Genomic DNA, 15,056 nt, shown 5'->3' with positions numbered 1-15,056 from the left:
ACTTCCTGACCATTAGAGTGATTCCTCAGTGGAACAGGGTTCCTCAGGAGGTGGTGGGTTCTCCTTCCTTGGAGGTTTTTAAACAGAGGCTAGATGGCCATCTGACAGCAATGAAATCATAAAATGTAATACCAGGTAGCCGACATATAAACTTTATAAAGGGCACAGACACACAAAGATTTTTTAAAACTTAAAATAAAACATGCTTAAAATATTAGCACGCTTGGAATATTTTGTTTTACAGTCTCTGATAAATGTTGCTATGAATTATTGCATCAAAAACTGCAGACAATGTCTATGCTGTACCAGTCTTGAATATGTGCTGTTCAGGTATGCATATCTGTAAGTTGCAAACCTACTTTTGATTCATTGACATTCATTACAGACATCTCATGGTCAATGCTTTGAGTCTAAGACCCAGAGGAACATGAAGCAGCTGGACACTGTGAGCTTTTGTACAGAAGTTGCTTCACACACTCGTCAAGAACATGTGAAGGCACCATGGCACAGACTGAGGGCTATGTGCATGTCTACCAGCAGAGCTATAGAGCCAAGCTCCCTCACTGGCTGAGGCTGCTCCTCCCTCCTTCTCCCTTTGGGAAAAGGGAGGGGGGAGAGGGAAATGCTACTTTGCTGCTCTGGCCTGTCTGGGGAGAAACACAAAATGGCGACCGAAAAAAGCAGGCAAGGGAAAATGAAGCAGATGACAGCCAGTTGCTGAAGGGCCTGATTGGAGCCCTCTGCGGGCCTGTATGTTTGACACCTCTGGTATAGAATGTTCTCTCTTATCATCGCAATTTGATTTTTTTCAGACTTTCTTTTTGAAAATAGTGGTTGTGTAGCATGAGTACATGTCTCACACTTCCCAAATTGAACACAGGAGCAAAAAAAAAAAAAAATTCTCTGCCATTTCTCCATCTTCTTTTAGCAATCCTTTTATTCCTTTGTCATCCAATAGCCCAGCTCTACTCTGGCTGTTTTCCTGCTTCAGATATACTTAGAGAAGTTTTTATTGTTTGTATAATTTGGAAGTGGTGCCATTTTTTAGTACCAGTTCTTCCGATTTTTTTTGTCACATCCAGAAACTGCTCAGAGCTTGGTTGCACGTTTGCTCATTCGTTTACTATTTTGCAATGAACATAGAGTACAAGCAAATAGGGTCACATTTGACTACACATGCTCCCAAAGGTTGTGCTACTACATGGGAAAACAAGTGCCGTTTGAAAGGTGCATTGCATTAGCTTTTGTTTGGTTGTAAAGGATCTAGGAACAAAAATGTATGCAGTTAGTGACTCTGGGCAGTTTAATGCCCTGAACCAACTCTGTAGGTCTCCATATTCCTGCACACTTTGCTTTTGGCTGATCTGCAGGGGCATCATGAGCTTCCTCAGAATCAAAATGGCACCCTGGGATCATGCAGCTTATTTTTATATATATATACTAATACAGTCATGTGAATTGGACTCTCAAGAAATTTATGGCATTTTTTGTCCCCCCCCCCCCCTTGCTGTAGAGGCATTGGGCCACTGAACTTCAGCTGTGGTTCTGTCCTCTGATTGCACTGACATGTTTATTTAATCAGAAGCACTCAATTTGGTTTGGAAAAATGGATGTTCTAATGGTTACTTGCAGCATGTGCTGGCAGTTTTTATGACCATGCAATCAAATGATGGTTTAAAGCCCACTGAAATAGCCCTCAGTTTCCTGGCATTTTTATATCTGGCATTTTTAGTGGAGCCTCAGCATTTCAGTGTAAGTCCCAGCCTGTAATGACTGCAGTTCATCTCTTTCCCACATAACAGGTAAACTTTCCGGCAAACTTTCTTTTAAAGTCTTTCCACCCATTCATGTTGCTTTAGCACTTTCCTTCACAGAAGATAATTATATATTCTAATTTAGCTTAGAGAGCTATGGTCTTATTTTCCTTACACTCTTGTGGAAAGGCTTGTTAGCTGTGGCCCTCTGTTCTGGAGTTCTGCCCAGAGAGAATTCTGCTAACTTGGTATGCTTTGAGAGGAATGTTCCCACACACCCCGCCCTCACATGCACACATTGCCTCAGCCTCTGGCCTTCGTTTTGCTCTTTACGTTGTGGGACAGTGATACCTCTTTCATGTTTCTTTGAGATTTGTGGTTTTCCTCAGTGGATGGATTATAGTTGAACCTCTAGGGCAACCCTTATTACAAAAGCACTGAGTATGAAGGTTGTCCCACATAAGTACCCCTAATTATACCTTCAGGGCAGTGTCCTTTCTCCCTTATCTTTCCATCTCTTCCTTCTCTTTTTGTGTTTTTCTGACTATTCTTTCCCAGATAAATTGGAGCAAGCTGTTTCTTTCCCCTCCCACTATAAAGGAGCTTTCCCACACTGCCAGGGGTACCTATATCCTTGTACAGTGCAATGGTGTGTGTGTGTGTGTGGTTTATCTTTAATTTAATGACAGATGTCCCCTTTTGGAATTGTGTCTCTATCTCTTAGGCATAATGTAGCCATACAAAAATATAAGACATCTTTTTTACTTTACTGCAAGAAACCCAGCATTCAACTAAGGAAGTTTTATCACATCTTTCACTCAGTTACCGTTTCCTACATTTCAAATATACTGCAGTCTGCACAGCAGCTTCCTCTCCATCCTTCCCCCTTTAATTTTGTTACAAATCTGCCCAACTCACCATAGAATTTGACTGGTAAATGTCATGAATCTTGGGCCTGCTTTAATTAGGATTTTTTCTGTATCTGTTAACAAAAGAGAGATACTTAATACATTATGTCAAGTCACATGGGCTCTTCTTGAGCTCTTTCCAGGCAGCCATAGGCACAATTTGAAATTTACAGGGAATAGTTTTAAATGGGTATGCATCTTATGTTGTGTTAATGTAAAATGGTCTATTTCCCTTCATCAAGGCTTTAGCTTAAGGTTAATGTATGAATGTAATATGCATCTTGCTATATAGTTTTAACCATCAAGAATGTAAGCCACATTGTTTAGACAGTAGTAGTTGAAATGCCGTTGCCTAGGAGCTGTAGGGTTCCATTTATTCATGACTTCATTTGGAAGTTCAGTTGGTTATAGAATAGCCCACGTACATTTCCAGCATGGTAAATTTACTTTCTGAAAATCAGTTGAACTTTTGCGTTTGGATGTGTCTTTATCAGAACTGTACTGTTCCTTCTCTTAGTAGCTCTGAAAACCTGAATGGTTTTATCATTACCCTAAGGTCTCTTTGAAAACATAAGAAAAGTCCCAGTGGATCAAACCGGTGGTCTGTCTGTTTCACACAAGAGCCAGCCAGTTTCCCTGGAGGACCATCAAACAGGGCATAGAGGCCACGGCTTCTCCCTGATGGTGGCTCCTAGCACACTGGTATTCAGAGATTTATTGCCTCCAGATGTATGTTCCTTTTAGTCACCATGGGTAATAGCCATTGACAGACCTGTCCACCATGAATCTGTCTAATCTCCTTTTATATTTCTCTGTGTGAGTGGATCACAAAGATACTGAAGCACCCCAGTCTGAGACTGGAGGTGCTTTGTTTCTGGGAGGAGACTCTAACTGATTAGAATGGTGATCAACACATCTCGTGAACAGTGGGACCAGATTGATAGATGCAAGCAGCTTTGAGAGTGATTACTTGAAGCAAAGTGTTCTGGAGATGGCTCTGTGTATATGAAGTATCTGCTCATGTGCTAGCCCCATGCCAATGCAGTTTTCTTTAGCAGTTCATATGAGCATATGGTATAGATAGAGTAGAGAATGTATGCGACAAAACCTATATACAGTGGCTTCTTGAATGCATGAATTGGATGGATTCTGTTCACAGAAGCAGAATAACATGCTTCTGCAAAACCATTATAAGGTGAGTTTCCCCCCATATTAAAGCTGACTGGCTTTTTAAGATCTCTTGTTATGGAGGCCATAGTGTAATTATCAGAAGAGTATAAAATGGGGTCACCTTGCTGTTGCTTGCCTCCTTTAAAATCTCATAACACATATCATGTTAGCTCTCCTCTCATTGCATGAGAAACAGATGCATTCTAAGCTGAGAGGAAAATCCAAAGTAGTCTGCACAACAGAAAGAGCCTACCTATCTAGTGAAACTTTCATCTCACCCTTCAGTCAAGGAGCTCATGTTGGCATGTATAGTTCTTCTTTCCCCATTTTTGTTTTCACAACAATGAACTTATGAGTTAGAACACCTGGCCCAATGTCACCCAGAATGAGTGGGAATTTGAACTCAGGTCAGCTCTATCCTTGTCTAGCACTATATCTATGGATCACATAGATAATACTTGCACAAGGATTTAATGGAACAGGGCAAGGGAGCTTGAATCTTTGCCTGCCAGCCAGCTTCTTTCTAGTGGAGTGACTGCAGGCAAATGTGTCATAAGAGTCAGCAATGCTTACAACCCCTGAATATAGTTTAGCATATGGCACCCATGAACTTTAATCCAGCACTGCCACTGCAAGCAATTAAAAAAAATACCCTGCAATTCTGTTATAAATCCCCTCCGTTGCTATAAAATTTTGCTTTCCCTCCTAGTCTTTTCTCCTTCTTCTAGCCATTCTTAACCTTTTCTTAAATGCTCCTTCAGTCACTATTATTTGCTATTCTAGTATGTCATAGAGTTTATAGGAACTTGTCATGCTGTGCTCTCACTGGAGATGATTAAAAATAACTCTTGGTGATGTATTAGGTCACTGTTAATGCACATAATGCTAATAAAAAGGTAGCTAAGGCCTGTAAAGATGTAAGATTACTCAGCTGTTCTAGTCCAGAAATGGAGACAGGGGTAGGTAAGCTGCTGTTGGAAAATATGAGTAATAATAAGCTATTGTTCCTCTTCTATTTTGTGCTTTCCTCCAATTTTCATTTAGGTGAGAGACCATTCCAATGCAGATATTGTCCATACAGTGCCTCTCAGAAAGGGAACCTAAAAACACATGTCCAGTGTGTACACCGGGTACCCTTTGACAACAGCCAGTACCCCGACCGACGCTTCCAACAGCCTCCGAATCATTATTCCATCCACTCTATGGAAGAACATCTGGAAAATCTCCTTGCAAACCATCCAGTCCCTGGAGCGACTGTGCTATAGCAAGAGACCCACGCTTTGCTAGAGGAGTGAAGCCTCTGAACTGTTAATCATTTTTAAAACAAATGAAGAAGCTACACAAGATATATACAAATTGACGTACTAATCAGTTCCCCTGGTTCTTATTTCCTTTATAATAAACAGTGGAGTTGGCAAGCACTGTGGCGGTACAAGGCATCTATATTAATCAAGATAACTTTTTTAGACACTGGAAAAAAATTAAACTTTATATGATTTGGAGAGCAGCACTGCAACAAAATCTTCCCTTATGGTTGTGATGGCTTGTTTGATATGTTTTTTTTTTAAAGAGAAAAACAACCAAAGTGGATTTGGGAATGTGGGAAGTAGTGATTAATGAAACTGCCATTGGCTGTCATGCTGGAAAAAACAACTCTTTTTTTTTAAAAAAAGGAAGAAAGTGAAATGGAGGAGTCATTCAGTGCTGTGAAAGCCAGGCTTGATGAAGGACAGAAGGGACTGAAGAGAGAGGCCATCATTCTGCAGTGAGGTTGTTTCATGATAGTTTGGGGACCACTTGTGTGTCCAGTGGGCTTATCCTTGACTGCACACCATTAATAGTATGTGAATATGGAAATTGAAACACTTCTTAAGAAAGGATTCTCTTCTTGCTTTGGAAAGAAAACAGCTATTTGAACACTAAGAAAAGGAAAAAAAAACAGGCTTCTGTGTTGGTTTTTTTGTTTTTGTTTTTTACTCTCAGGGCCTTTCTATTTGTTTCTTCCGCTTTTCTCCCTTTTTCTCCCTTTCTTAACAGTGCTACTTTCTGAGACCTGATCACAAAGAAAATGTGCATGCTCAAACAAATTTTCAAAAGAGAAAGATATTTGATTCAGCTGTTTAAAGCTGCTGATTTGTGTGCTTTTAACAGAAAGAAATAAGTGTTCAGGCAGACATAGGCCATTAAAGTGCTATATATGCCTGTATTTTTGTGTAGTGGGTCAGTTACCTTTTCTAGGCCCTGGTGACATGGGTGGGGGAGGTGAGTAATTTCTTCTGTAGTGACAGGTCAGTGTTCATCTAATGGGTCATGTCTTGTACATGGTGATTACTGGGGTGGGGGAGAAAAGCTTTATATACCTCTTCTACAGTCACTCTTTTAAATGCAAGTTTTCTAGATAGGGGTGAAGGTGGCAGGTTTTTAAGCACACAGTGTCTGCAGTTTGTCGAGAAAAAAAATGTGTTCCACAGGTATAAATATTTTTCTTTTCCTTTATTGCTGTGACACTATGTGTGATAGTAATAATTTCAGAATTTCAGATTTTTGCACATATAGTTTTATGCATTATCAAGAAAAGTGCTGCCTTGAAAGAAAAAAGATGTTCTGTGAATTTTTGCAAAAAAAAAAAAGCTTTACTAGTTTTTTTTTTAATTGAACATTTTTATAAAGGCAGGAAATGGATTTTAAAAAAAAACCTAGCATGCTAAATATATTTTTCAAAAAAAGCAATAATTTTACATGTACAGAAATGGCGCTAACCTTTAATACTTGTCGAGAGCAACCGTTTACTTTCTACAATAATGGGAGAGTGCTGTTTTTGTAGTCAATAGGCTTCTTACACTAAGATTTTTTAATATGTATTTTTTTTCCTGTTCTAATTTTGGTTTTGTTAATCTTGTCTATCTTTGATTTGAGATTATATTTGTTGCAAATTACTTGACTGTTTGCTTTTGCGGTTGCTGAAGTAGTGCAGATGTAACATTTGTATGTAATTTACTGGTTTGGGGATCTGGGGTGAGTGTTTTCACCCCAGTAATTTTCCTCACACACCAGCTGTATGCCAGTGTGCTCTGTAATCCTGGTGTAGCTAAGAATGTCTGTGCAAATGCCTATATAAGTGATTGATTGTAATCAGCTCTCTTTTGAAGTTACCTTGCAGAAATTCGCATAGACACATTCCATACTTTTCTTCCCTTCCTATTTCCTGCACCAACTCCTCTGCCCACTCCCCCCCCCCATGCAGCTCTTTTGCTGTTTTGAATAATAATAGATCAATTTGGGATTCACACTTCAAGTGTTATATTTTTTTTCTTGATCAAACCCTTATTTTCTTCATTTGAAGTAAACAGGCAAGGGTTCAGGAATGCACAAAGGTAGCTGCTTTGCCTATTTGTGTGTTTGTAGTTATTAAAAAAGGCTTCTGTGCCCCAAATCAGAAAACCCGTGTCATTTACAGCTGTAATTATTTTGTTGGTTGATTCTGGTTTTCTTTCTTTGGAATTGTGTTTTGGGAAGGGTGTCTTTTTTCACCCTGATATGGAAGAATCCTAGTTAATATTTAGAATTGAAATGCTCTTCCTGGAGATTGTTTACTTCAGGACCGTCTGACACAGAGAGAAGAAAGTGCTGTCACTGCCATTACCAGGGTACTAATCAGCAAAGTTTACAATCATAATTTAGCTACATGAAGAACAACAGCAGGGGAAATCAGTTTAAATAATTATATGCTGTGTATAGCACAGAAATGAGATTTTCACTTAATTAAACAAGAAATGGGGAGGGTAAGGGGGAAACCATCATTGAAGAGCAGCCGTTTTCACGTGTGAATCCCAAGCTTTGTAATTTCCTCCTTTTATCATCCACATTGTATTGATTTGTTAATTCAGTTAGAGCCTAGTGCGCTTATTTATTTAGTTCTTTGGGTTTCAAATAGCTTTAAAAAAAAAAAAAGGAAACGTGATGATTTTGCAGCATGACATACTTTGTAAGCCATCTTCTGACTGTTACAGAGACTTTCTACTACCTCTATCAATCTGTTTCTTTTCCTTAACAGGTTTTCTACAGTGTTGCAGTCTAATGTACCTTAGACAATAAAGGGTTCAGTTATGAGTACTGCAGATGGTCTCTCAGCCATCGCTTTCTCCTCTTGCTCCTTCATTTTGCTTAACTTTTTACTCTCTTCAAAACAAAAAAATCCAGGAAGCTTCCCAGCATTCTCTACACATGAAAATAGAGTAAAACAAGCCAAGCCTGCACACTGGAGTAATGGGATGTTTAAAAACTGTTAGATCCTTATCATTTTTTTTTGTACTTCCAAAGGAATTGATGAATTTGGAAGGTTTAAATTGAACATAGAGCATTTTTATGGCATGGTTAGGCAAGAGGTCATTTTAAAATTATGGGAGAAGAATGCACACCTTGCCTTTATTTCAGAATAGTTTGATGAAAGACTGACTCATTGAGTGTACAAAACTTTAAAACTGGTTCATGAACTGCATGACAGGGATTCTTCTGCAGACTGACCCAGCGTGATCTCAGCATCCTACAAATAAGAGGGAAGACTGATCAAGGTGCCTTGTTTCACAGGAGATGGCAGATGGGGGTCAAAATCATTGCTAGCAATGACCTAATGGAAATAGTAAAATTAACATTTTAATTGCAATTTGATAGTAAGTTTATGGAAAAACTCTGGATTGCAGTTTTTAAACATACAAATAATGCCCAGGTAAGTAAAACCTGCTGATGGGTGCTTCACTACTTTTGACTATAATAAATAAAAACATTAAAGAGTTAGCAAGAACCACTTTTACACATGAGTGAGAATCAGTGAAAAACTTAGCACTCAATAGGTGAGCATGTATAGAAATAATTACCCAATTGTGCTGTACTTGTCTGAAAGAAAAGCCAAGAGCAGAAGATCCATGTTTCTCCACCTTTGTGTTGTTCCTGTGTTCATTTTCTTTATACTACTTCCTACCATTTATGGCCAGTGGTAACCTTGTAGTTTTCTTAAAGACAGATCTGCAGTGTCCCAAACATAGATGCCAACATTTTGTTGAAATGATATTTCTCATTCCAAACCAAACTACTTTTCTCCATGATGAAACAAAATGGTAGGTACAGTTCTTCCAAGAACTTTGAATGTTGTTTTTTTTTCCTAAGCAGACGCTTCAGTGGATCTATCCTTGGAGGTTGCTGAAGGGCTTGTGCATAGAGCACTCTCCAGTACATAGATTAGCGTAATTGTTTTTCATTGGATAGGGTGAGGGCAGATGATGCCCCAAGCCTTCATGAAAGCACATTTAATGTTTAAATAGCTTTATGAATTTCCGATCGCCATTTTGAATCTTTCTACTAAAATGTATATTGTGAGTGGAGGGGGGGGGGCACTTTGATTTTTGTATCCTGGAAAAGTGCTCTAGCAAACAGTTTACCATAAGGATAAATTTCTCTTCAAAGAGGACTTGCTCTTCAGCAGATTCGTAGCGCTAATGAAGAAAATACTGAAGGTTCCCTTGCAAGATAGGTTATTATTATTATTTATTATATTTGATGAATCACCCTATCCTGGCCAGCGCCAGGCTCAGGGTGATGTACAACAGTAAAATCAGTTACATTAAAATGTATATATATAAAATCAATTACATTAAAAAACAGGTTCATGCCATGTCATCTATTATCTTAATCATTGTGATCGGAATACTATAAGAAGTCCTCAGGAATGGGGATTCCCTCTGATAATCAGGAAAGGATTTATTATTTTAGGAATACTCTTCTCCTGCATGTCCTAGAAGACAAAGGAAAAATACACCCACCCCCTTCCCCCAACCAAGCCGCCTTGTACTGAATCAGATTATCAGTCCATCAAGGTCAGTATTGTCTACTCAGACTGGCAGCAGCTCTCCAGGGTCTCAGACAGAGGTCTTTCACATCACCTACCATCTGGTCCTTTTAACTGGAGATGCTGGGGGTTGAACCTGGGACCTTCTGCATGCCAGGCTCTACTGCTGAGCAATGGCTCCTCCCCTCCCACTTGGACCTTTAACTTTTGGGTTAGAACTAAAAAAAAAAAAGTGTGGTTCACATTGCAGTTAGATGCCACAAACTATACTGTAAGCCAAGAAAATGAAAATACTGAACTTCCAATAAGCTACTCTGAGTAGCATTAGTTTGTTATGAAGACTTGTACTGAGATCTCCTAATTACGTTTTTCACAGACTTTATACTTTTTGGGAAAAGATGAACTGATACATCAAGGAAAGAGTTCACATAAGCAAGGTGTAATTGCAACATCTAGCTCACTACCAAATGCTAGTGAGGGATACAAATGTCCTTCTCCCAGCCTGTTACCCTCTCCTCACAAAAACAGATTGATTTTTAGTTCCACATACACGTTCCCAAACTGCAACTTTACATCACTTCTATTCTAGTAGTCACAATTTCATGCAGTTTCCACAGTCCACGCAGCTCTTATTCAAAGCAGTTACTCATCCCATTCTTCACTGGTCTGCACACATCTATGACATCTTTACAAATTAGAAAGTCGATACAGATGCTACGTACCACTTGCAATTTCTCACCCCCAGCCATGTGCTATAATGATACCAACCTAGAACTGCTGTTCTAGTGACCAAGTATGAAAATACTATTAGAAAGGTACAGTTAGCGCTCTCCAGACATTTTGGATAGGAATCTGGCTAATTTCACACACATTGGATAATGAAGAAGATGATATTGGATTTATATCTCGCCCTCCACTCTGAAGAGTCTCAGAGCGGCTCAAAATCTCCTTTACCTTCCTCCCCCACAATAGACACCCTGTGAGGTAGGTGGGGCTGAAGAGGGCTCTCAACGTGCTTTCAACATGCATTAATGTGCTTTCAACATGCATTAGCAGTTTTTTGCAGCTGAATTTTCCTGTGTGAAACAGGAGAATCTACTTGCAAACAATTCCGAAAGTGCATTCTCTATCATGTGTGAAATTAGCCTGTGGTATCCCAGCTTGGCTTGCAGCCCGCACTTTTGTGTGATCCTTCAGGCTTTTACACTCTCTGTGATCCCTCATGTCTGTGGCCGGACCTGCCTGTCCCGCATTGGTCTTGTCAGCCACCAGCGAGCCTGCAGCAGACGTAGACTATTGCACCCTTCCTAAATCTTCGTTCGCGAAGCCGAGCCAAGAGATCCCTCATGTTCCTTAAAAACAATTACATCTGCAGCAGCAGCCTGAGGGCACATGGCACCCTAGGCAGACTGATGGCCTGCTGCCCCCTCCACAGCACCCCTGTGCCTCCCCCCCATGGTGCTGCATCCCCACTCCCCCATGCCTCTTCCTTCCCCATCCCAGGTCTATTTCAATGCCCAGAAGGGTGATTGAGCACCTCCTGGACTGTCTAAAGGCGGCTTCCCCCTGCTGCACGCTCACTCAGCACCCAGGCAGGCCAGCAGCAGCACAAATGAACCTCGTCCCGAAAGGGCGTCGCTGCTGCTCCCTCCTCCCCACTTCCTGGATGGGAAGGAAGTGGGCAAGAGTCAGCGGCATCTGCACCCTTTCGGAATGTGATTTGTTCATTTTGCTGCTGGCCTGCCTGGGCAGTGAGTGAGCATGTAGTGTGGTTTTACCCACTGAGCAGCTGATCAGTGGGGGGGGGGTGCCTTTAGACAGCCCAGGAATGGCGCTCGATCACCCAGGCATTGAAATAGACCTGGGGTGGGGAAAGGAGGGAGGAGGAGGCATGGAGGGGCAAACTAGATGTTTGCCTGGGGGGGGGGGGGAAGGCCAAATTCGGCACACTACCCTGCTAGCACCCTAGGCAGCCGCCTAGTTTGCCTAGTGGGTGAGCCAGCCCTGTCTGCTTGTTAAGACCTCTTTTGTGCTTCTGTGAATGACCAGAGAAAAAGAACTTCAATAAATGCTTGTGTGGTAGGTTCATTTTTTCAAACGAAGTTTGTCATGCAAGAGTTGAAAAATGAGCCCTAGCAAACCCACTCTGGTGTTGTACAATAGATAATGGTACAGGAGTCTTTTTCTCTGGTCACCTGTAAATAAGATCATTGAGAAGGCATTAGTGTACCCACTTGGTGACCCTCGGAGCTAGACTGAACAATTGCTTCCACTTTTGAAAGTTTCAGAAGGTGGCTGTGTTGGTCTGCAGAAGTAGAGCTAGATATAATTCCAGTAGCACCTTGGAGACCAAAAAGATCTTTGGTGTATGAGGTTTTGAGAATCAAAGCTTTCTTTGTTGGACATTGTTGAAAAGAGAATCGGAAAAAGAATTACCAAGCTGCACCAGGGCATTAGACCATTGGGTTGGTGAGAAATAAATAATTAAATGTCCCCTAGAGGAGGTTTTTCATTGTATGTCTTCATAAGTCACTACTGGCCTTGCCTTCTTAGAAGCCTCTTCCAAGCGAAAGTGATACTTTCATATGTTGGCATTGGATATGACTGAATCTCTCAGTCTCTTTGAGCACTGAAATGAAGCTACCATTCAGAAGAAACCTCCCTGTCAGTATGAGGTCCTGTCAAAAGTCACACTTGTAAGAGAAACTTGTGCCTCTTGGGCTCCTCTGAAAGTGGGTCATTCTTAGTCCTGAAGGATCTAAAAATAAGTGCCTTTAATTATAAGACAAGAAAAGATTATCTTCAACTGACAGAAGTTTATTAACTATTGCTATTTACTTTCTAACCTTTGTGACTCCTTTGCCCCGTTCATTTTTCTGCCACAATTATCTCTTGCTCCCTCTAACGCCTAAAATTTACTCCATGTTGATGCCCACACTCATTTGCAGTGAAAGCTGTAAATATGTTTCAAAGTTGCTGTGCTATGATGGACTCCTTCCTCTTCCCTCCCTAAGAGGCAAAATTTTGCCCCTCCTGTGCACCTCTGTAACTGAGCCACCCACATAGTAAATTGTCTTCCTTTAGCTCATCATCATCATCATCATCATCATCGTAGTCACTTGCTTGATCACCCATCCTGGCCAAGGCTACACTTTGGGTGATGTACAACAGAAAAATATATACAATCAAAATTCCAAGTAAAACATTTCAAAAAGTTAAACCAACAAATTAAATTAAAAGTTAAACCCACAATGGTGTCCCACTAATTTAGTTTTTCTTCTGAACTATCAGAGCATACCGTGTGTGAGGAAGACTGCTGAAGGGGGTGGACAAAAAGGAAAGAAAGGTACCAGCTGTTACTGTCCTCAGTCGAAAACCTGTCGGAACATCTCTGCCTTACAGGCCTTGTGGAATTGCATAAGGTCCCACAGGGCTCCGATGTCAGCTAAGTCTGGCTGTCCTACCTTTTGACTGTTCAGTATTTTGGCTTTTTGGAACTGCCCAGAAATCTGAGGGAAGGATCAGGAGCCCTCTTTAACATAAACCACTGATAACGGTACTTGAGTCTTTTTAAAATTAAAAAAGAACAAAATATTTTATTTGACATGGAGGGAAAAGGTCAGGTGAATTCAGGAGTTGAAATTTCCAAGGTAAAACTATTTATTTGCTCAGACTTTCGTTCTTATGTACAGACTGAGAGGTTCTTAAGTTTTTTCACAGCTTCTTGAAACTTTATATTGAGAGGTTTTTGTTCCAATAGTAGAAGAGGAGATTGGATTTATATTCCACCCTTCATTTGGAGTCTCAGAGCAGTTTACAATCTCCTTTCCCTTCCTTTCCCCACAACAGACCAGGTAGGTGGGGCTGAAAGAGCTCTTGAGAACTACTGTTGAGAAAACAGCTCTCAGTGATCTTGTGACTGACCTACAGGCACACCAGCAGCTGCATGTGGAAGAGTGGGGAATCAAGCCCAGTTTCCCCAAATTAGAGTCCAGGCTCTTACCCACCACAAACTGGCTCAGTATTTTTCCTTAACATGCCATCACACTTTCTTTATTATCTCTCAAATGCTTTTGGTGTCCCAGAACATTGGTATACCCTTTTCAGTACCCAAACCCCTTCTCTTGAAACACTAGGGTTTGACTGACTCTTCAGGTGTCTGCAGGCAGCTTTTATCCACACCAGACCAGGTATCTGTACTCTTCGGAGCTAGTTTCCTTGTTCAATTGAGTAGGGAATGTTCTGTTATGTAATAGCCTTCACAACTTGGTTTCTGGCATCCAGTCTCTAGAAGATTCTATCATGCTGTTAAATTTTTGAATGCTGATAAAATGGATGTTTGTAATCTGTTCCACTCTTCATGCATTAAACTTTACTTTTAAAGAGGTTATTTTAAAGATGGGCAAGCCTTTATTAAAGCTTTAATTCGTCAGGTTTCAAAAAAGCTTGTGGTCTTCACTGCACCATGTTCAGGTGGAAATACATATCAATGAACACATGGAATAGTGTAATTCTGGATTTTTATTCGCAACCATGACGTTCATCCTCAGTTAACTTAGAAACCATATGAAGTAGTCAAAATAATTTTTGCAGTGTGCATGGATTCTAAAAGGATGTGAAATCTGTCCCACTTGACTTTGTTCAATACTTCCAGCCTAACTGAGGTGTACGGGTGCCACTTATTCTCTCCTGGTTTGGTCAGTAATTAGCTACACAGGGGACATGAGCTAAAAAAGAATAAGCAATTCTATTTCCCTGGAAAGGGTTAGCTTAGCAAATTATCTGAGACTTAAGGTTAACAACTCTAGCTTGGGAGATTCCTGGAGATTTGGGTGTGGAGCTTATGGAGAACAGAGTTTGGGAAGAGGAGGGAGCTCAGTGGGTATATGATGACATAGATCCCACCCTCCAATGTGACCATTTCCAGGGAACTGAGCCCTGTAGTCTGGAGATCATATATAATTCTGGGAGAGCTTCAAGTCCAACTTGGAGATTGGCAGCCCTGAACTGATGCCTGAAAATGTTCACAAACCCATTGGTTCAATCAGGCACAGTTACTGATAATACCATGCAATCTGAGGACAGTGAGAGAATGGCATCTGGTTGTGCTTTGAGAGAAAAATTATGAATGACCCTGGGCCATTGAACCCCAGACTAGAGCCACCAGACTAATTTTAAATGGAACCGCAACCTGTCCTTTCAGATTCTCTTAGTCTTGGAAAACTGAAGATGGTTAATTAAACACTTCATGTGAGACTCTCCTAGACACCACACTTTATCAGCCTGCTTCTTCTAAAGACAGAGTCTGAGGCAAACACAGTCTCCTGAGACAGATTCCCTAATCCTTAACATGTTTCACTGGTGACTAAACCCTGTTTGAAG

At 40.7% G+C, this 15,056-nt stretch overlaps 1 protein-coding gene across 3 annotated transcripts in view; it reads left to right on the top strand.

Annotated features, from left to right (window-relative positions):
• The window catches only part of ZNF516 (zinc finger protein 516), a 146,044-nt gene extending 138,102 nt beyond the window's left edge, over nucleotides 1–7,942 (top strand). For all 3 annotated transcript variants that reach the window (XM_060244085.1, XM_060244084.1, XM_060244086.1), the window contains exon 6: nucleotides 4,877–7,942. In XM_060244085.1, the coding sequence (XP_060100068.1) occupies nucleotides 4,877–4,936 (60 nt within the window). In that variant the 3' untranslated portion in view covers nucleotides 4,937–7,942. The remainder of the gene's footprint in view (nucleotides 1–4,876) is intronic.
• Nucleotides 7,943–15,056: the final 7,114 nt, after the last annotated feature.

Source organism: Heteronotia binoei, chromosome 7 (genome assembly GCF_032191835.1).
Source record: "Heteronotia binoei isolate CCM8104 ecotype False Entrance Well chromosome 7, APGP_CSIRO_Hbin_v1, whole genome shotgun sequence".
Lineage (NCBI taxonomy): Eukaryota > Metazoa > Chordata > Lepidosauria > Squamata > Gekkonidae > Heteronotia > Heteronotia binoei.
Note: the sequence above shows the minus strand (reverse complement) of the source record. Positions and strands in the feature narration are given on the sequence as shown.